The 24,242-nt window shown below is 35.4% G+C and overlaps 1 protein-coding gene across 1 annotated transcript in view; it reads right to left on the bottom strand.

Annotated features, from left to right (window-relative positions):
• The window catches only part of LOC137241105 (inactive hydroxysteroid dehydrogenase-like protein 1), a 30,702-nt gene extending 6,756 nt beyond the window's left edge, over positions 1-23,946 (bottom strand). Inside the window, exons 1-3 of the mRNA XM_067768333.1 lie at positions 22,992-23,946; positions 1,472-1,594; positions 1,267-1,377 (exon numbers count right to left, since the gene is read on the bottom strand). Of these exons, the coding sequence (XP_067624434.1) occupies positions 1,267-1,377; positions 1,472-1,594; positions 22,992-23,268 (511 nt within the window). The 5' untranslated portion in view covers positions 23,269-23,946. The remainder of the gene's footprint in view (positions 1-1,266; positions 1,378-1,471; positions 1,595-22,991) is intronic.
• Positions 23,947-24,242: the final 296 nt, after the last annotated feature.

Raw genomic sequence — 24,242 nt, forward strand, 5'->3', positions numbered from 1 at the left:
GATTCAAATTTGAGTTAGGGAATAAAGCCACATAGAAATTTTCAGGGTGTCGGCTTTCCAGCAAGTACATATGGTTGCATATTACATCGATGGCTTGGGGACATTAGAAGACATTGGATCGTGAAGGTTTAATGCCAGAACAAGTATGTTCATACCAATGGGCCAGCTCCTGGCCGTACTTCAAGTTGATATCATCCATAAGTTCATGAGCAAATAAAAACTTGAAAAATGGTTGGTTACTCAAATCAGAGTATGGCAACGAACAAAAAAATAGCTCTAGGCTCGGCGCTTCCGTACAGTCTTCTATTTTATAAAGTTCGATTCAAATGCCTTTAAAGTAGCATGACTGTCAATACAACATTGTTATGCTTGTCACTGAAACTGAAGTGTACCGCAGCAACCTAGCTACGATTTCTATGGAATGATCGCAAGCTATCCCAAATGGTTTCGATACTGACTTTGAATTGGTGATTTTGAAACCAAGCAAGAAACTATCCCGAACACTTGCTACTAAAACAATCGCAAATTCGAAATCCGGAGATAGTTCGGAAATTACAGGAAAATAAGTCTCGAAATGGTCCTGAAAATTTCTAGAGATAGTCCAGAAATAGTTCAGAAATAGCACCGAAGACAATTCTGAAACTATGACAAAATTACTTCTAAAACAACCCCAAAATGTTGCGAAGATAGTTTCAAGATGATCCAGAAATAATACCTAAAACAAGATTCTTCAATACAATCTGAAGTAGTCCCGAAAATATTAAAAAAACAAATCTTAAAATGTTTCGGAGATAGTGCTGAAATGATCCGGAGATACATAAGTGCAAAAAACTCCAAAACTGAAACGGAGATAATCCTGAAGTGGTCTCGGAATGATTGCGAAAAAAGTCCCGATATTATTCCTAAAAACAGAGACGAAGGCTTTTTGAAATTCGAAATAATCCGGGACAGTGCCGAAACCATCCAATCTTGAAATAACCCTGAAATGATTTCTAAATAATACCGAAATTTTTACGGATTGATTGCTAACACAAGCTCGAATTGTTGAATGTGTCAAAACGGATCCCGAAAAAAATACCTATACATTTTCCCCAATGTTAACTCAGTCTCCTGCCATGTTCAATCCGTTAACAAAGAGACTCGATCAAAGCCACGTCTTGTTGTGGTACAACTTACAACGAAGATATAGCCAAACGTGCAAGGTTCAAGTTTATATATATATATACAGATACTTATAAAATAAAAGAAGAAGAGTATCGTACTCACCAAGTATACCCACTGGTATGCCACTCAATTCTCGCTCAATATGAGTATAAACTTCACGCCCTTTAGCAAAATCCGCAACAATCCATTTGGTCTTCACTTTGTATTCAGTTTCTGTAATGAGATTAAATATAATAAAATATAATAATTATCTAAATAATTTAATTTTCGTGCTTCATCATTATAATTATCGTTTGTTCTCACTTACCAATCTCCTGGGCTACCGCCATAAGCTTTTCCTTTGTACGTGAGATGAGCACCACATTGATGCCTTGTTTGGCTAATTCTTTAGCATATTCTCGACCAATGCCATCGGTTGAACCGGTGATTACTGCAATCAAAGGTAAAATGCGAAAAAAAACAATCGTATTCAAGCTTTATTAGTTAAATGTGGTCGTTTTTGAAAATTTTGGTTTGTGGCCATTCAAGCTAATTATCAGTTAAATGTTAATTGTCCTTCTTTTATGAGTACTTACAGCACATGCAAGCAAATTTTCAAAATAAAGTACAAAGAAAACAAAATAATAAAAAAGACTGAAAATAGTTACGCAATTCATTTAAGTGTAGTTACTTGGTCGCGTTTCATGGACGCAAATATTCAAAGTATGTGCTAATGGTGGTATTTAATTTTAATATTTTTCGTACTTCTTCATTACGAACACAAACAAAAAAAGCTCGAAATATCAAATTACAGCTTCTTAAATCTGCTGGGCCATTAGTTTACGTAGTTTACAATAGATCCCCACGATTCCACTAGGTTTCCCAAAGCACCGAAATGAAACCTTTATATATGACGGCCGCCGTGGTGTGATGGTAGAGTGCTCCGCCTACAACACCGAAAATTCTGGATTCACGACCCGGAGAAAGCAACATCAATATTTTAGAAACAAGTTTTTTCAATTACAAGAACTTTTTTCTAAGCGCGATCACTTCTCGGCAGTTTTTAGCAAGCACTCCGAGTGTATTTCTGCCATGAAAAGCTCTCAGTGAAACTCATCTGCCTTGCAGATTCCGTTCGGAGTAGGCATAAAACAAGTGGAGACCGTCTCGCCAATTTGTAGGAACAATTAAAAGAAGCACGACGTAAATTGGAAGTGAAGCTCGGCTTAAAATCTCTTCGGAGATTATCACACCTTACATTTTTTTTATATGACTCATCAACATTCGATTTCATTGAATAAATTCACAAAAGAAGCACCTGGATGTAACCTCAATTCTAGTTACTTCTCCTAGTCCGTGTGGACACATGAGAATGTGAAAAGTAAAGAAGGTGGCTAGCTTGGACTCGGCGAATCACCTGTAGTCTATCCTTGAACGCATGGTCGGTGAAATATCTGTTCCTTGCCAGTTTTATGGATTAAGAGTGCAATCATATAAGATACTATTATTCGAACCTTTCAAATCGGCGGAACCGCATGGTGTGCTACAGGCCATGTTGAAAGCTGCTTGCGACAAAATCGTACGACATCTACATGATATCGTTTCAAGATTCCTACCAAATGGTTATGTTCCCGAAGCTTGGAGTAGTGTACGGATGAAGTTCGTTTCTAAAGAGGAAAACTAAATCACTCGGAAGCCATGGACTATATGCCAATAAGCCCCTCCTTCCTTATACTCAAAGCACTGGAGTGATGTATTGACCTGCAAGAGATTACGCAAACTTCTGCAAGATGGACGCAGCTAAGCACGCACACCAGAAAGGCAAATCAGTTAAAAGCATCCTCTACCAGGTAGTCAGCGTCATACTGAAATCACTGAACTGCAAAGACCACACCTTGGCAGCCTTCCCCATATTAAGGGTGCCTTCAACAACATTCAAACGGAGGTAATCTGCAGGGCATGGAACTCAAGACTCTATCGTTCCATGGATCGATTCTATAGCCTGAAGTAGGGTCGTCAACGCAATTTTAAGAGCTGGCTTAGTATGTAAAATGGATACCAGTGGCACCCCTCTATCGCGTCTTTTATTTATACTGGTAGTTAATGAATTTATAGAAATCGTCAGAGCAGAAGGAACGAATAGGCCAAAGACTTAGTGATTCTGATTACAGTAAGTTCCTGCTAACGATTAGAGAGCTCATGGAAATTGCACTCTGCGGCGTTTCGCGATGGGCAGAGCAAAATTTGCTGGAGCTAAATCAAAAAAAAATCGAAACTTACTTGTTCCCAAGAAAACAAAAATTCCGTCCTTTGACTTACGGAGGCTAAACGGTACAATGATAAATCTCTCTTCTGAAGCCAAATATATTGGCATGACTACCGACTTCATATTAGGCTGGAAAAAAAACGTTAAGGTGAGATCAAAGAAAGCTCTGGCAACATTCACCCCATACTAATGTATGGAGCTCTTGTCTGGTGGCAATCGCTAAGCAAAACGAGCAATAAACATAGGGTTGGAAGGTGTAAAGACTAGCATGCCTGGGTATGTCAGGCACAAATCAGTGCACTACAGGAAGGGTTAAATATAATTTTTCACATGATGCTTCTATAAGTGTTCGTGCAAGGATTGGCAGCGAACAAGCGATTAAGAGAGTTCAACATGTAGAAATCAACCAAAACGGGATCATAGCTGTTCTTGTAGACTTCCAGATGTATAACATAAGATATCCTTCAAGGGAGGAATGAGAGGAAGGCCTAGCCAGTGGTAGGAAAAAGGGAACTGTATATGAATTGTACTCACAGCATCTGCCGTACCGACTTCCTAGCTCATGCCGTGTCTTCTAGACGGAGGTCTTAGAGAGAGCAGTCAGCCAACTCCAGGACAGTACGATCTGAGGAACCAATATAACGACATTTGTAAACTGCCTTAAATGCATACAAATGTCATGTAGAGGTGTCGAGCTAGGCTGGCGTCCATAAAACATTTCAAAATCGTCTTTACTGGGCCCCTGAGTTCAGCGGTATTGAAGGGAATGAATTTTCAGATGATATGGTAAGTAAATTTTCTGAGGAAAATGCAGGAGTATGAGAGTAGAGCATGGGGTTTTGCTGTGGACCAATCGGTATGACTTCGAGTTATCAAGGATAGGAAATAATCTAGCTAGAACTAGAACAACTCAGCTTTATCGGCGCACGGCTTTTTAATAGTTTGGCACAAGGTGGATATTTCACTTCTACTTAAGTTTATTAGAGAAAGCAAGTAGCTCGTTGAGGTAATCTGGTTGAACGCATGTGGCATTCACAATAGACAAAATTGTCTTCAAGCCAAGGTGTGAAAAGTTCAAATGCACGCCCTATCAACCTAACCTAACCTAAGACCTTTTATTCCTACTAACTTTCAATATGATGCTAGGTTCCAGTTTATAGACTAATTAGTATAGCAATCTTGAGCTCAAAAGTCATATATATGGAATCGTATCGAAAATTGTGTGCCATAAATAAAATTACAGGTTGACGTGGCTAAATGAAATCAGATCACCACCTTATCAAAGTTCAATTCCATTTTAATAACAAAATCTAGCACTTGATATCTTAGAATTCCACTCTAAATGGCAAAAATAATCTAAAGCATGTGAGACTCACGCGACTATAGTTAATTGATATCATTAAGTTCATAATAAACGACAAAACAATAACAACACTCATAATAAGAGCAGTAAGAACTTATAAGAACAACAATACTAAACAGTTTAACTGACAATCATAATATGCCGGTTAGAGGCGCCGCGACGCCTTTTAAGCCAAGCCGGTTTGGCGCTTAATGTAAAGCTTCAGCTATTATTGTTTTAGCTCGACGCTGCTTGCGAGTTATTAGCGCACAGGTGAATGACTGACAAAATGCATAACAACAAATAATGTTTGCAAAACAAACAACGAGTATAACTACAAGAAGAGGGAAAGAAGAAAAAAGCGAAATTAGTTGAGTCGGCGGCCAACGTGGTGTGATGGTAGCGTGCTCCGCCTACCACACCGTATGCCTTGGGTTCACACCCCGGGCAAAGTAACATCAAAATTTTAGAAATAAGGTTTGGCAAGCGCTCCAGGTGTACTTCTCTCAGTGAAAACTCATCTGCCTTGCGGATGCCGTTCGGAGTCGGCATAAAACATGTAGGTCCCGTCCGGCCAATTTGTAGGGAAAATCAAGAGGAGCACGACGCAAATTGGAAGAGAAGCTCGGCCTTAGATCTCTTCGGAGGTTATCGCGCCTTACATTTATTTTATATTTTTTAGTTGAGTCGCAAGTCGCGTGTAAATTAAACTGCTTTAATTATATTGTGAACCCTCTAGGAAAGTTGATATCGTAAAACCTAAGAGGTAGGGGGTACACTTCGAAGCTAACTATGAATACGTCAACTGGGACAAGGGTGCTCAAGAAATTCTGCAAAGGGCATCATTAAAAATTCTCCTTCTTGATGAGCAAAAATTCACTCAAACATCTATCTATAAAATCACCTGCCTTCAAAAGTCGTACCCCCGAAAACTTAAAATAACGGAGCCAAACATCAACAATGTTATAAGCTTAACAGCAATAGAATGGATGATTTTCTATCTTCTATCTTATGATTTTTTTCTATGTTGTACCTTTGACTTTGACTGGCACCGGTAGGATTGCGCTCATTATTAAGGCAGCCTGGGGTAAGATTCAACCAAGCTAGAGTTGAATAGTACCTTTAGTAATGAATACTCCGTAATTTTAATGCCTGGTAAACGATGCACCGGTGAAGATGGTCGGTTGATGAATTATGATGTGGCGAGTGTTTAGTTTAAGCGAATACTAACTGTGGAAATAAATCGGTTACTGCTTGTGGAACAAGGCAGTGCATATCATAAAAACCGGTAGATCCGTAAAAAGTCAGGTGATATTCAAAATAGCCGTCTGATTGATGGAACGTACGGTTGTTGCGAACGCACCGGTGTCTTGGAAATAAGCTAGATATGAACTATAGGTTTATTTCAGTATTACTTCTCTGGCGCCCCAAAAATAGTTGGTAATCGAAATCGCCAACCGGCGTGATCAATGAAAGTAGCGGGATTGTGAAGGATAAAAGAGTTCGAGTGATAAGAGTGATAAGACTAAACATAGTCTAATTATGTTATATAAAAGTATATTGAAGAGTTTTCCGCTGTAGCTATTTCATTTCCAAAGCAGCAACAGTACTAGGAGTCAGTAATACGATTTTTCTGGCTAGGGCTTTTTAGGACTATGGGAGCCGTAGTGTAAAAGCAATAATTTTGCATCATATTGATTTTGGGACTTTTTCACCTTGAAGCATTTTTTAGGATATTTTTTTTCAAAGCTGGGCCAACCAAAAAATGTGTAGGCTTTCCTGGGCTAACCTCGAGCCAAGGAACATTTCGCTCTTTTTCCCTTTGGGGGGTTTTCAATTTGAAACGTTTTTTTACGAAATTTTTTTTATCCAAGAGTGGGGATAACGAAAAAAGGATGGGCCATCTTGGGCTAACCTTGGCCAAACGAAACATAAAGTTTTTTATCGAAAAATTCCCCTTTCGTAGTGCTAACTTCGCATAGCTATACTTTTACGGTACTTATTTCCTACAAGACAGTTTTTAAACGGTTTTATTTGGCTTGACTCTGTATAGCGAGCGTTGTTTACGAATTTTGTAATTGTCATTTAAGTAACTTCCCGATAAGTTACAAGCTTGAAACTCCACTAGGTGGCGCATGGACCGAAATATTAAAAAAAATCGTATTTGTTGATTTGGCTCATATTTGGAACACATATTACATACAGGAATAGAAAGCGACCTATGAAAATAAATCGCCGCCAGGTGGCGCAAGGATCAAGATCGTTTGGCTCATTGAACAAATTTTACATACAGTCCGACAGAAGTGGCATCAAAATACTTTGGAGCACATAGGTTCAAATTTCGCGCTCAACGCTTTTATTTATTTTTCTGACCAACGCACAGTGTGATATATCATCAACAGCTGATATAAAGTCACTATTGCAATAAATTATTAATTTTTATAGCTCTACTCACCAACTAACGCTTTTACATAAAAATAAATATATTATTTGTAAAAATTTATTAGTATTTCACCACTTTTTAAGTTTTTATTGAACTAAACAAATTTAAATTAAGAAAGGTTATATGAAAGTTAGAAAAATTCATTAGAGAAAACGTATTATTCTGAAGAAAAGCATACTGTAACGAATTTACTGCAAATCCTCTTATTTGCAACCTTCTGCTAAGTTCGAATCACTAAACTCTTGAATAAATAACTCCAATATTTAATAATGCAAAATGGCCTTTATTCAAGTACTTCACAATAAATAACTCTACTATTGCACGACAGATAGCGTGCTTAATCGAAACTGGTTGTTAGCTTAAACGAAACTAACTCGCGCCTCTACTGTCGCGGCCTTTTATACTTTTTGATTTCTCGTTGCATATTTCTAGGCTTTTCCATTCCAGAACTTACTAGTTAGTTATCAGCTACAAAATCACCAGCCCCAACTACGTTTATGGCTTCTAATATGCGTGAGTACTACTTGCACAAATTATTGCCCTGTCTTGTGAGCACCTTATATAAGATATATGCATGTGTTTGTGCGTTGCTTCTCCGGTGCTCATATGGATATGTGTGCAGATATAATGATTGAATTATTGATGTGCATACAAATCACTGTTTAGCATCGGCTTAGAGATGGCAATACCCCTTAGTGTTGCTAACATTCGTAACAATATTTTTGTATGTAGTAATAAGTAATTGCAATAAACTTAAATCAATGTAATGAAAATCAAAAAAAATCCGAGTCGATAACGTTATGTTAATCGCTGAAACTGAAGTTGAACTCCTCATCTAGGTCTGATATGTCTGAGCCTTGATCAAAATTTGCTTCTGAGTTTGACAGTAGTTTAAGTACTTCTTTGTCGAATGCCTCATTTGCCTTAAATTCATTCGAGTTCTTTTCTGAAATAGAGTATATTAGGGGATCGGACGACAAAAATTATATATTGAATAAATATTCCATCGTATATTTACAAGAAGACATCTTTCTTGTAATATTTCGCCTGTAGCTCTTAAAATCTTTAATTCTACTCTCCAGTGCTTCCTCTGAGAGATTTCCTGTTGGAAGTACTGCTTTATTAACAATGTCTGCCCCATGAATCAAAATTTTGTGAACGCTCGATGGCATGTAATACCATAGGTACATATCTACAAAGATTTTTGTAGCCAAATGGCATACTTTCGAGATGCTTCGGAATCAACGGCGAATCCACATGACATTTCAAGTATGACAGCAAATCGCTTAATTAAATTTTCTTCAACTCCCGTTATTTCCGCAGCATTTGAAGGGCATTGGAAAAAACGTTTGGCTGTGTTGCCATAATTGGTCGTCCCAAGGCTTTGTTTTGGAAGATCTACTAATAACCCCTTGTCTTCTTTAAATCTCTTTTTTTTCTCTCTTCAACAATCTTTTTTTCCTTCGAGAGTTTTGTCCACCAACGCTTGTAGATGGACTTCCGCTGACAGATCAGTTATAAGAATGGATTCCTTTGCAGGATAACATGCAATTTTTGCTTTTCTAAGGAATTCATATGATGGGTAAATGTCAGCATGTCTTTGTTTAGCCCCAGAACGTATTTCTTAATACGTTTTAGCTGTAAACTTTCGATTTATATATGGGGCTACTGCCTCTTCTGAGGTATATTTAACTAACACTGATGCTGGACGAGTAAGGGCATGTTATATTTTAGTTGCGTCTGAATTTTTTGTGATGGCTTTTAACATTATGCTGCATCCCGCTGACCTGATAACCTCAAACTAGAAGCAGTTGCAAAAGTCAACTCTTCTTTTGAATAGTTTCTATCAAATGTGATCACTTTTTCCTTTTCGACTGATGAATAGTCTCCGAAAAAGATATCACTGGTCATCCCTTCTTTTTTTAAAATACGTCTGCAACTTTTCCACTCACTAATTTTGAAACTGCTTTTTTTTATTGGACTCAAACTTGAGCTGTAATTTTTTTTCTTTTACGTTATTTCGCTCCCTTGAAATTGCCATATTTCCTGAAAACAAAATATTACATGAAAACCTGCATTTTCCTACAGCTAAAGTTATACAATTTTAGTTTTACGAATAGAACTAAACAAGTTTAGATAAAAATTAAATCGGATAAATACGGATAACGAAATTGCTGGTCTTATGAATTCAAAACATTTTAAAAAATTTACATAATAATATTATCCCACTATAACATGAAAAACTAATTCCTTTTTAATTAAAATCACAAAAATGTATATTTACTAAAATTAGCATACTTTAGAAAATAAACACAATATTATATTTTAGCAACTGAAGTATAACTCACAGAAGGCCAGCAATTTAAACTTTCACATTCAATAGAGTTGGGTCGTTCTGAACTTGTTCAATTGGCCGGGTCTCTCAACTGAACAAGTGAACTAGATCTTCGATTTCTTGCTCTCTTCTCGTTCGCGAACATTGTAAATTCATACATATGTACCATGGTGGAATAACCAGGTGAAGTAAGCCGTCAATTGTCTCGCTCTAAATTCTTCTTTGTTCTGTCATTCGGCTATCTGAAAATTTTTCACCAATAGCTATCATCCGGTGGCAAAATTCTGAGCGAGATAAATAATTTTGCATGTAAATGCAACAACAACGATTTGAGCCAGATAAATCCAGATAGAAGTCTGGGTTAATTTGTGAGCCAGATAATTTGTTAATTTTTAGTTTGGCAACGCTGCCTTTAATAAACCTACTTTTTCAAAAATAGATGTCGCTGCTTAGCCTTTCGCCGCATGAGTTAAATGAAAAACAGCGGCGAAATCTGCCTATCACATTTCACGTGTGCGAAAATTTCACGGCATCTGCTTCTCAAGTCTCTCAATGATCCAGAGCATTCCCGTGAGAATTGAGCGTGAGCTGGAGCTGTAAAACTCACTGAAAGACGGCAAATGTTGTCCCCGAAAAAGTGTTGCTTTTTGCATTTTTCAGGAGTAAAATATGCCACTTTTAGTACTTTTTTGACATAAACTATGAGGGGAATATCGATGGACCTCTACTGGATTTAATTACAAAAATTCATCAGTTAGGGTATCTTTGGTGTTCTCTTCCATAAGTAAGGCCGTGCTAAACTAATACTTCCATACTTTTGATATTATCTTTATATACATTTAATTTGTTCCCAAAAAAATTTAAAAGGACTTTGTTCTCAAAAAAATTTAAAAAGGACTTTGTTAAAACAAACTATTTGCATTCACGTCATATTCAACCAAGGATTTTCCCCTGTACAGTACTAGTGAAGACTTTCGAAGAATGTTTTTCTCATTCCTACAAGAACCCCAAAATTGTCGTATTATACCTTATTTTGAAAAAAGTTCGGCTAAACAGTGGTATTTTAAATATACAAAAAATTTTAACTCACTGTTGCTGTTTGGTCCTAAAAATCAGAACACTAAGATGAGAGGAATGTTACACTTACAGATTGTAATTTAGAATATATGAATCCAGCTCGCCTCGGATCAGCATCTTATCGTTCTAGGCCGAATGCCACTGGGCTAGTCTATCCCCTGATATATTTTGCTAAATAATAACTTGGTAACATTAGTAATACATCATGAATTCAACTGTCAAGAATGTTTGGGGGATCTTCTGATTAAGTTTGTTATTATATATTAGAAGAGCATATTTTTTATTCCCGACTCTCAACGAGAAATCAATAAAGCAGATGAACATGTCAATGAGTTTTAAGGGACGGAAACACATTTAAGACTATGATCACTTCCAAGTGTGACTGTAAAACTTTTCATCGAACCCGAAACCCATTTAAGTTTCGCCAAAGGCAGAAAAGTACAACTAAATAACTGACGTACATATGTATGTACCTTATATGAATAACACATGTTTCTTTTATGTCCGGTTTTTCAATGAAAGTTTCAACTGCAGTTGAAATTGAGGTCAGTTAAAGTGGTCACATTGAATTTTTTATTTTTATTCGATCCTAAAAGTAAAGTTAACTCGCACTGGTCCTTTGTATTCAATTTTGCATTGGCGTTAGGTGACACTGATATGCTGAAAACAGCAATTTCTGTAATGGCTTTCGTAGCAAGGTATTTATTTTTCTACTCCTATTTCTTCAAAGCGGGTAAAAATTTTACCCTCTTCTGACCGACGAAAATACATCACTACCGTTTCAGATAGCGTACATCTTCCTTCTTTTTTTATTTACTTCACCTGGTAATTCCACCATGCATATGTACGTAGAAATTTAGTGAGCATGAATGGATCGATGATGCCACTTACACTAAAGATATGTGTGGCACTGTTACAAAAAGATATGTGTGGACTATTTATGAAAAATATCTTTTATAAGAAACTAATTTTTACATTTATTAAACTTGAAAAGTTCATATTTACAATTTGTGTCTTTAATCTTTCAACTTCCTGGATCTTCCGAAATTTGTAACTTTTTTGAAGTTAATTATACATATATATATTAACTTATTTATTCATAACACATTTAAATATACTACACAAAGCATTGCTGCATACACACCCCCACCTATACTTGTTGACTTTTTTCGTGGGTGTGAGCAGCAGTGAACAAATTTGCTTGAAAAAATGAACAGATGAACAAAAAGAACAACTTGTTCGTTCATCAGAAACAGAACGAAAGAACCGAATTTCTGAAATGAACGAAAAAGCACAACTCTAACATTCAATGGCAAAAAGTTGAGTTAAAACTTTTTCCCAAATAATATCTGTGGAATTTTGACAAAACAACTTATTTCAAATCTGACAACTTTTCAGTAGAGCTAAATATGTGATTTGAATAAAACTGAAAGATATTTAAGGCAAAGTATACAGCGGATATAATAAAAGGAAAATTGCCCCGCATTTTAAAATGTATTTCTTAATTTTTAATGCAGTACTTTTCTTTAAACTGCCTTTAAAATTATATATGTTGTTATGTCAAAATTTTTTTATGTAAAACTTATACTTATTTCTATTAAGTTGTTTTGTCAAAACTATTTTCTACATAAAATAGATAAAAATTTCCACCTATTTCAAAATAGGTTGTTTTGTAAGACTTAGCCAAGCAAACAAATGTGAAATAAGGTGAAACGTAAAAAACACATAGTATATTTTTATGGAAATCCAATAACTTTTATGAATAGTTACATATGCATTTATTTAAAATATTAAATTTTATTATTATTATCAAAATCTCGATATTCATTTTCTTCGATTTCATCAATATCTGAGTCTACTTCCACTTCGCAATCGCCTTCAACTTTTAAATTTTTGTAGTAACAGTGGAACTCTGTATTTATAAAAGGTAACACATTTCTTCTTGCTGGAAGAAATAGCCAGGGGTCTTGCGTAGCAATTATTTAACGAAAAATCCAAATTTTTTCGTCGTCTTTGATTAATATTTACCTCCTTGAAACTTTCATTACAGTCAAAGGAATTCTTATAATGCAATACGCCTGGTGTAGACTTTTTATACCGCAACCAGCGTATATTTTTCCATTCGAATTTCTCGCCTGTGGGAAAACATAATTTAAAAGTGAATAAATGAATTATATATTTATACATATCATCAAAAGATTAAAATGCTGCCTCCGGGTTTGAAAACTTCTCTTTATGACTATTTCCAAAAGAAATTTTTGCAGTGTGCTGCTTATTCCATTTTTTAAATCCATTTTTGACAACTTGTGAACCCGAGGAAAATATTTTCTACTATAACTTATGATAATATAATGAGATAGGGTCTTCTCGAAACGCCTGCGGACCTAAAATGATTTTTCACTCAGACTTTGATAAAATAATCTATGTGTGTACCTGAGCTATTTGTTGTTTTCCAATTAGAGTTATTTTTAAACAAGCCGGAAAAATCAAAGAAGTCGTTTTGTTTTAGTTCGTGAACGATATACTTTTTGTTCGCAGCTGCGATAAGGTTTTCCCAATCATGTGGATGTTGGATAGATCCTGAAGAATTTTTTTTCGATTTGGGCATGTACTGTGTCACATTCCATATGGGTGTGACCAACTACAAGAAATTTGTGGTCAATAGTTTCAATAGTTGTGCTTTTTAAAACAATTTGGAACATTGCACAGATATTGGCATTGCGATTTTGCCCAGGGCATGAGTCACTATATAAAATAATGTGTTTGACCATCGGAGGTACCGTTGAAAGGCATTTAAAAATACACGACCCTATATCATTTGATTCCCTCTTTGCGATTGTCTCATTCCAAATGAAACAATGGGCTTTGTTTGTAGATCCCTCATGCATTGTGAAAATATATGTCTATAACGGACGCTTGTAAAAAAACACTGATGTATTTATACGTGGAGTCGGCAAACATTGTTTTAAATCCATTGAAAACATCATGACAGTTTTGTCGGCTACAGAAAGTTGTTTATCGGCTTTCTTACAGCTTTAGGCAAAGTCTGCTTGGTCGTGATGCTCTTTTTGTAGTGACTTAAGACTAGATTTTTCTTCGGCGTCCAAAGAATTTTGTATTTGCAACATAAACTTCTCGCAAGTGTTGCACAAATCAAGCTGCGGCTTTTTGAGTTTGATATTCAAAGAACGAAAATTTTCACAATATTTCGATTTTGAAACTGGATCATCAAATTTTTCCGCATACAGATTGTATAACTTCGAAATATTGAGATCACTTTGGAAGTACAACATGTAGGTGTGTCTACGGCTATAATGACTTTGATATTTTGGTATGCTGCTTATGTGCTCCAAAACTTCATTATGATTTTCAATTGAGAGTTTGTGTGATGGAGCGTGTTTTCCGCGGCGATCTCCCTTAATAAGTCCACCACACTCCAGCTGAACTTTGTATTTGTTTACTCTTTTGATCATTTGTTCGGTTTCCCCAAATATTTTTAAGAAACACATTTTACATACCCGATGTCTTGCGGAACTGATCTCAAAGTGATACAAATAGTTATATTTGCGATCGCGAGGATTTGCTGATTTTCGAAAAGTTTCAGAATTTTTCGCCTCAACTTCAATTAAACTTGATACAAATTGTCGGCCTTTAGTGTAGTCCCCCAAACTCCAATAATTTTTAAAAAGGGTTTTCTGCTGGTCAAAGTTTAGTTTTAAGTGACATTTCCTGCGGCATTTTTTTAACCTTTCAATTTGTTTAGCTGGCATTTTTTTATTTTTATTAGTATAGTACTCTTTACCCAAATTTTTGTTTTGCTTATTAAGTTTTTTCATTTCCTTCATTCTTGGGGGAGAATCATTTTCTTCGGGTAGATCCCAATTAGTACTATAACTTGGGACTACTGATCTGTCTTCGATATTCTCCGAAGTAGAACTCAAATTCGACAGAGTAGATGGTATATAATCCGAGTAAAGAAAATCTGTCATAAAAAATATCTTCATTGTCACAAGATTCTGGACTTTCTGTATCACTTTCACTGTTTTTCGTATTTTTTTGTTGCACGTTATATGAATTTAGGCTCTAACACTAATCCATCATCAAGCAAAATATGGCTTTGACACACTTTGTTTCTGATAAATTAACTAGATTTGTATTTTTAGACAATTTCCTAGCCATATCTGCCATCTGGCGTCCCCTTTGCATATTTAGTTTTAATGGTTTTATTGTAACCGAAATCTCTTATTTTTGAAATTTTTTCAATACAGCATTTGGCAAAAGCACTTATTTATAAATAAAAAATATATTGAACACTCTTTTCACTTTTACAAAAGCACGTATTTCAAAATAAGATGTCTTGTTTTTTCAAAATTACCCCGATACTAATTTCACAAAACAAACTATTTCAATATAAGTTGCCAAAAAAATTAATTGTAATTTGATATAACAATTTATTTGGAAAAAGGGTGCTTTGTGAAATATGATTTTTATTTTCATGGCCGCCTTAAACCGAAATAAGTTGTTATAGAAAAACTACAATGATTACAATTATTTGAAGTTTTTTGAATTTTTCGATTTAACTGAGAAAAGTTGTTTTCACCGACGCAGTTTAGAAAAAAAATGAGTTAAGTTGATTTTTCGGATACTGTAACTTTCTAACTAAACATCATAGAAATAAACCAGTAAGACCAAAATATGCATACCAATTGACAAAATTACATGCAATTAATATCTAAAATATTTCCTATCTTGAGATAAGTTGTTTTGTCAAAACTCCACAGATATGCTTCCGAATAAAGCTCCGTTAGTCGATTCAACTTAGTTCAAATTTCCTAGTTTTTTTATTTTTTCGCTTAATTACGCATTTCTAAATAGAATTTCAAAATAATTTTTGAAATTCAATGATATGCTTTTTTTAGTTAATATTTTCTAAAACATGAAAGTAATATACTGTGCAATGCCCTGGATTGATGAGGAATGTGATGACTAGTACCTAGGACCCACTTAATTATTTCCTAGCTTTTAGTAATATTATTACTTAATCTATGTATGGTAGTCAATAAAACCGTTTAACTTAAATTTTTTTTAAATTATTCTTTCAAAGTTAGCATCACAAGGTTGGTAAATGCTTGCTTGTTGTTATTTCATCTTTTTTTAATTCGTTAAATCGTAAATTTAAGTATGAAGTTTGATTACGCCAAATAAGCGTTTGGCAATTCATTCATAAAGTTTATAGTTTTTTGTTGTAATGTTTGTTGAATTACCGCACACAAATTGTTCACCAAATTACTATTTCAATCATTAGAAATTTTATATACATTTTGATAGCAGTTACATTTTTCTTTAATTAATATTTTTTTTTTCGCAATTAATTTATGGTTAATAAATTTTTGTGTAAGTAAATTTACTAGATCACATTATTCAAAGCTAGCTTTATTTTACATGCGCAGATGGCAAAAAATAAGATTTTTTGTTACACTTTTTTGTATTTACATTTTATCTGTAAGTAGCAGAACCGGCAGACGTTGTTCTGCCCCAAATTTGGCCTATCTGCATACATTTTAATAAGCTTTTTCCGTCTAACTCTGCCCTACCCCTCTACACTTTTTCCTAATATTTTTATTCACTCCTCCCTCCGCCTTTTTCGCTTCATCTCCATCTTCGTCTCATTCTATATCTTTCTCAGTCTCTTTCTCTCTTTTCTCTTCTCTCAAGTTTTTCTCCTTCTTCCTCATCTCTTATTGCCAGTCCCAGAGGGTGGTATGTATTTTCTTCAGTTCCATTCCGAATCTCAGTCCCAGTCCCACTCCGAGTCCCAGTCTCAGTCCCAGTCTAGTCCTAATCCTAGTCCCAGTCCGTCTCTGGTATACTTCCCGGAAAAAAGCACCGTAAATACTAATATAGGCAAATTTATATACGAAATTTCAGGCAAATCGAATAGGACGTATGTAAATAGGTATGTGGGCATTATTAATTCTTGTCTTTATTTCGGCTTCGCATGAATATTTATCAGTTTTGCCAGGTTGATGCGACTGAATCGAATATCACAATGAACTTTAGAGCTCTCAGCAACAGCTTTCAATTGATATCCATAATACATACACATTCTAGGGGTATTTGGGTCCATGTTTTGGCCTATATCTCGAGACCCTAGTCACTCAGTGGTGTAAAATTTACTCTGTACTAAAGCATACATCAACAGATTCAGTTTGATACCCATAATGTAAAAACACATTCTAGGTGTATCTGGGTCCACGTTTTGGGCTATATCTCGAGACCCTAGTCTCCCAGTTGTTTGAAAATTATCCTCTACTATAGCACTCATCAACAGCTTTCATTTGATATCCATATTGTATAAACACATTCTAGGGGTACCCGGGTCGAAGTTTTGGGCTATATCTAGAGACTCTAGCCTCTCAGTTGTATGAAAATTATCCTCTACTATAGCACTCATCAACAGCTTTCATTTGATATCCATATTGTATACACACATTCTAGGGGTACCCGGGTCCACGTTTTGGGCTATATCTCGAGACCCTAGCCTCCCAGTTGTATGAAAATTATCCTGTACTATAGCACTCATCAACAGCTTTCATTTGATATCCATATTGTATAAACACATTCTAGGGGTACCCGGGTCCACGTTTTGATCTCAAGACCCTAGGCACGTAGTGAAAAAAAAGGTAGACGTTGGCCGATTTTCAGACCTACCCAATATGCTCACAAAATTTCATGAGAATCGGTTCAGCCGTTTCGGAGGAGTTAAGCCTCTAACACCGTGACAGAATAATTTTATATATTAGATTAAATAATAATTATCATTTTAACCTTTTTCGGCTGTTTTACATACCTACATACATATTTCGTTTGCAAAATTTTTCACACGCGCAGATTAAATGTAAATGGTTACAATAGATACAAACATTCAAAAACCAGTTGTAGTTTTCAAGGGCGTTCAGATCTTCTTCTTCTTTTTGGTTTTTTGTTTCAGCGTGCTATTTTATAAATATATTTTATTCATGTGCACAGGCGTTATAGGTCACCACACTAAGTTGTAGGCAGTGCATAATTATTTATGATGAGAAGATTTTTTTTGAAGCATAAAGGAAAAAAAAGCTATATTCTATATGTTAATGCATATTTTGTGTTGGCTGTTGTTAAGGAGTGGGAAAACTTGTCACTCAAAAGATATTGGATATAAACTCAATTCGGCTCTCACATCAGTTCTCTGCGAGTAATTATGGACCAAACGATGTAATTGAATTGTGGGAGCATATCGATCTAGAAGTGCCGAAAAAAGTTAGGCGAAAACATGTTTAACTATTTGGAAGAGTTTTTGGGATAAATTCTACAGATTATATACCATTGTAAACTTTACCAAGTAGCGCAACTAACAGCTGATCGCTCAAAATTTGCATACACACACAAACATCACTAATGGCCATATTACGGAAATCTTAGGGAAATTGAAGTTAAATTTTTAAACAGACATAAAATGTTATAATTTTGGAATATATAGTATCTAGGACACCTTAATTGCAGTAATTGAAAGAAAATGTTTGCTTATTCTCAAGTATTTAATTATTTTTTCTAAATTTATCTTTAATATTGATGCAATGCTTGATCCAATGCAACTCTGGTCTTCCTACTGTTCTTCATTCCACTCCATTCGAGTGCCTATTTTCACGGCCTGCGAGTGCCTTCCACTCTATTCGCAACATAACCTCGAATTAAGCTGCCAAACTATATAGTAAACAATGTTATATACTCAGTAATATAAACGAAAAAATGTCAGTTGATGGCTGGAAGACTGCACTGGAAGAACGACACTCTGGTTCCGCCTAAAATAAAGGTGTCTAAAAGAAGGAATCTAAGTTATAGCGCATTTCAATTATGAGCTGTAAGCATTTCCTATAGAACATCGCTGATATGAAGGACAAGAGCTGTAAACAGTAAAGTTAAAATTGTAGCAAGAAGCCTGAAAAATTAAAAGGCACCATGGTCCGACGTCAACCCAGCAGAAACCATCAAAAAATTGCAAAAATGTACCCAAGGAATCTGCTGAATATTTGTAACACATGCTTAAGTAACGGATTGTTGTACGATACATGGAAACAGCATCAGGTTGTGTTAATAGGCAAGGGTAAAGGGATGGCATTCGATGATCGCACGGTATTAGGACCAACCGTATAAGTGAGCATCGAAAAAATTCCCATCGATCTATTAGCGCTGCAAAGAAGAAAGTTATAGTAAGAAAAAAAAGCAGAGATTATGAAGTACTCGTAGAGTGCGATGAATAAACATACGTGTGTATACATATGTACGTCTAGAAAACTAACTAAAATTATCGGCAACAAGTGATACCGACAAATTATAGTTTTATTACCGGCTTACTATCGGTAGGTGGCGACCGCCATGGTGTAATTGGTAGCGTGCTCCGCCTACCACATCAAAGATTCCGGGTTCACGCACCGCGCAAAGCAAGATCAAAATTTTAGAAACAAGTTTTTTGAATTAGAAGAACATTTTTCTAAGTGGGGTTCGCTTCGCGGCGGTGTTTGGCAAGCAATCCGAGTGTATTTCTGCCATGAAAAGCTCTAGGTGAAAGCTCATCTGCCCTGCAGATGCCGTTTGGGGTCGGCATAAAACAAGTAGGTCCCAATTTGTAGGAAAAATTGAAAGGTGAGAGTACTACCCAAATTGGTAGAGAAACTCGGCCTAAAATCCCTTCGGTATCGGGAGGGAATTTTTTTCGTTGAGTTATCGATGAGCCATTGCCCTCTTATTGACCTTATATTTGCTTGTTATCGATGGGTTACAGATGTGCAATCGATTTTATACTGAAATCTTATCGTTCTCTGTTTCGTAACAAACCGGTGTGTCGTCGATAACACGCTGATAACAAACTAGTAGCTCTCCGATATAATCGATCGATATAATTTTTACTAGATTTTTGCACCAACGTCTACAAAGCTCTGGATGAAAAAAGAAGTTGTGCTGGTCTCTTTGTGGACATAACAAAAGCTTTTGATATGGTCGATAGGGGTGTACTATTGGATAAACTATATAGTGCAGGATTCCGCGGTGTTATGCATAAGTGGCTTAAATTGTATCTGTCGGGCAGAACACAAAAGTTAAAGTGGAATGTAGCTACAGTAGCTTACAGCTTGTTAATCTGGGCGTTCCCCAAGGCTCAGTTCTTGGTCCAATATTGTTCTTGGTCTATATTAATTCAATATTTAAGCTTCCATTGAGAGGCAAGGCCACTGCCTTTGCAGACGATCTTGCAATTGCGTACAGTACACCGAATTACTTTGAATTAATATGTGACATTAACCATAATATACATTTGTTACGAACCTGGTTCGCTTCACACAAACTGATTGTAAGTAGTAAAACTAGACTTATGTATTTCAGTCATGTTCTCAAAGAACAACCAAGTTATGATGTCATATTTCACTCCGCAGTGTGCTCTCGCTTTAACATGCACCATATAGCGTGCACTCAAAGTGACGCGATGAGATCTTTTGATTGTAATAGAAACTGTAGTGAGAGCTGCTTCAGGATTGAAGTTGTTGAGAATTTCAAGTACCTAGGAATTATAATAGACAACCGCTTGACATGCCAACCTAATATAAACGCATGCAAGTCATTTTCTGTCAAAAATGTCTCATGCACATACAACTTGTATGAGAGCAACCCAAATTGAATTTGCTGCGTGAAAACCTAACTCGATTTCCAATTTTTGTTCTGCGTGACATTTAGATTTGACGTTTGCACACATGCTTTACATTGTCGCAACGCATGCTTATTTGGGTTAGGGCAAAAAACGCCGGTTCTTTGCGTGCGCTAAAAAAACGCAGTGTGGTTTTATTAGGTTGGCATGTGAGTTGGTCTGAGCACATTAATGCTCTAAAAAAATACTTTCTGTATACCACTCGTCACTTTTATCGGCTGAAAAAGTTATGTTCAATATCCACTCTAAAAACAGTTTACTACGGAATATTTCAATCTAAACTGCAATATGGTATCACATGCTGGGGCGGCGCTTCGGCTAATAAGCTGTCAGCAGTGGTAACAATTCAAAAGGGGGTTATAAGGCGAATATGTAGTGCAAACTATAGGTCTCACTCTATGCTATATTTTAGGAAAGTAGATATATCTCCGTGTCGACATCTCTATCTTTACAAAGTTTTAAAAACATTCTTTATGCGGTGTGGCTACCTGGAAAGCTTTCTTTCGGAAGTCTACAACTTACGAAGAAATCTACTTCCGATGGTACAAATTCCGCATACTAGGACGTCGCACTTTAGAAGTTTTTACACATACACGTCGTGCAAATTTTTCAAATCCCTTCCTGCCACTGTACAGGTAATAAGAAATGTCAACTTATTTAAAAAAGAAGTTAAGCTGTATCTTTTTGGTTATAATCACTTTGAATTAGAAACGATGCTTAGGATGACCCTATAAACCGTACATACCTTAGGAAGCTGCAAATATTTAGTATTGATTCTCTTTCATATCTTTGATGATTTAATTTAATGTATAACTTAAACTCTTTATGACATTTTTATTTTTGTACACCCCACACAAATCAATATACCAAAGCTAGGACTGGCATTTAGAACTATGTTAAACTTTAATATAAAAAATGCCATATACTTTTCCTATGCTGCATAGTAATTTGAAATTATTTAATGTAATATTGTAATCTTAGGTTAATAAGTATGCATCTGAAAATGTTTAATAAAATACAATACAATACAATACATTTTCGATAGCAAACCTATAGCGTTACATAACAAATGGTAAATTTTTAGATAACACAGCGGTACTTTTTCTATAAATAACCGAAAACAAATCGATACAATTTTTGATAGCAAATTTTAGATCAAAAATAGTTAGTGCCAGTTCGATAACAAATCGATAACTTTTCGGCAGCAAATTGTTAATTGTTTTCGATAAAAAATTCTACAATAAAGAGATAAGTTTTCGATAAAAAACTGGCAACTCGACGAAAAATATTTCAACTCTGTAGGTAAATTTTCGATTCAAAATTGATAACAAAGTGATAGCTCGTCGAAAAACATTGAATAACTTGGTCGTGACTACACTTACGTTTACGCTCTGTATTCCCCCAAATACCATTCCAAACCCCCACACTACGCTTTAGCTTGCACTTAATTTACGCTTACCATCTGGATTCCCCATACTACAAGAAAAGATATTTACTCATTAAAAATATTCCAGAACCCATCCAAAATCGGGAAAGTGATCAATAATATTTCTGAGTAGAACACTATTCTTCATGAGTGAACTTCACGATCCACAGTAGTTTTGCGCTGAACATCTACCTTCATATCATAAAAATAATTATGAACAATACTACAACCATAAGTTTGTGGCATTCAACTCTTGACAGAAGGAACAACCTTAAACTTCAAATATCGGATAATAAAAAAAATTAATAAATAAATGTAGGGCGCGATAAACTTTGAAGAGATTTTAGGCCGAGCTTCTCTTCCAATTTGCGTCGTGCTCCTTTTTAATTTTTCCTACAAATTGGCGGGACGAAACCTACTTGTTTTATGCCGACTCCGAACGGCATCTGCGGGGCAGATGAGTTTTCACTGACAACTTTTCATGGCAGAAATACATTCGGAGTGCTTGCCAAACACTGCCGAGGGGCGACCCCGCTTAGAGAAATTTTCTTCTAATTGAAAAACCTTATTTCTAAAATTTTGATGTTGCTTTGCCCGGGGTGTGAACCCAGGGCATACGGTGTGGTAGGCGGAGCACGCTACCATCACACCACGGAGGCCGCCGATATCGGATAATTTATGTCTAGGAAAACCACATCTTCCGTTACGTCTGCCGAATGTGTTTTAGCAGTAACCATAGTTTTAGTGCAGGACGTATAATTGATTATTAAAAATTTGATTTAATAACAAAATAAATTACTCATTTGATTGATTGAATCTAGTTACTGACTAATCAAAAAAGGAATTTTTCCATATAATCAGTTTTAAGATTAATTAAAAAGCAAATTGATTGAATAATCGCTATTTTGAATAATCACAGTTTTGATGAAGTGAATAATCATTTTTTTGCAGTTTCAAAAAGTATAACGTATGTATTAAAATTTTGCTCTGCAGCCAATTTTCGATTAACATGTTTCAAAACTAATCGAGTAGTTTTCGATTTTGATTAATCAGAATTGTGATTTGAATAATCTAAATTGTGATTAATCAGAATTGTGATTAATTAGAATTGTGATTAATCAAGTAATGGATTAACCGAACAATTGATTATTCAACTAGCTCCATTAATCGAATAAAGGCACAGACCTAGTATTTTTCTACACAAAGAAAATAAAACCACTCACCTGCCCACTTTCCAAATTTTTCCACCAATGTTTGCGGCACTTGCGGTTGAAAGTATGGCTCCAAAATTGATTTCACTATTAAAATAACCGATTTAAGATTATCGAAGAAAAATGCGGCAATGGCCAGAAGGCCCACCAAATAAACACCGAACGAAATTAGTTGCCAAACGAATGCCATTCTTAGCAAAGTATAAATGTTCACTTCATTTACTGTAGACATTGTGTTGATATTTTTAAATTTTAGTATATTAGAAATGCAACCAGTGTGATTGAACATAAACAGTTATCAGTTTTACAAAAAAAAAAACAAAAAAAAAATTGAGTGTTTTGTTGATAGGAGCACTTTTTTCAATATAGAAGGTAGCGAAGTGCAAAGGCCTATTCGAGCTGATAAGGAAGCGTTTGGAGAATTTTTTGTTTACAAACTAAGCAAACACAAACAAAAAAGTCTATTTTAATAATTTTTGTAGTAGCTTATTTATACACACTTTCGACATAAAATTGTATTCCTGTTGTTTATTTGTACACATTTCTCTTTGAATGCACATCCCACGTTGTTTGATTAATTCATTTACTATTTTAAGCTTTTCGTATTTTTTGTGTGCAACCTTTGTCCACAGAGTTTATTTGTGAATATTTAAATAATTAAATTTTCTTTACATTTGGTTTGAAGCTCAAAGAAAAAAAAAAACACTGCATGTTCAAACACTTTTGGAGAAATAAGGCAAAAATCGCGAACTCACTAAAAAGAATTAAAATCAATTGCCTCACTTTAATTCAATCAACCAAACTATTCAATAATTAAGTTTTGCTTATTTTCCTCAAAGCTTGCATGGCATAGAGTGAACCGCGCGTTTGGCCATCGAGTAGTCAACTGATTGTTCAATCGGCAAGTTTCAGATGTAAAAGAATTGTACAACTTGCTGCGCTCCTCAAGCAATGGACTACCTACAATCACTAATTGTCTACGATCAAAAAAAAAAAGTGGCTCTGCAGTTAAAGCTGCGCTCAGCATTCGAAAAGCCAGCGATGCTATGCACAATGTACGCACAAGTGTTGGTATACATGTCTCATAAATTATTCTCTTCAGCCAACTTTAAGCTCAGCCGAAAATGCAGCAGATGCTGTGCAGCTTAATTTAGCATAAGCATTGCTGATAGTTGGGGTTGTGTGTGGGCTTCAAGTTTGACTTAAGTTTTTTTAGGGTTTTATCCATTATTCAATTTTTACATGTAAATTTCTGTCGGCTTT

The sequence above is a fragment of the Eurosta solidaginis genome, chromosome 2 (genome assembly GCF_040869045.1).
Source record: "Eurosta solidaginis isolate ZX-2024a chromosome 2, ASM4086904v1, whole genome shotgun sequence".
Lineage (NCBI taxonomy): Eukaryota > Metazoa > Arthropoda > Insecta > Diptera > Tephritidae > Eurosta > Eurosta solidaginis.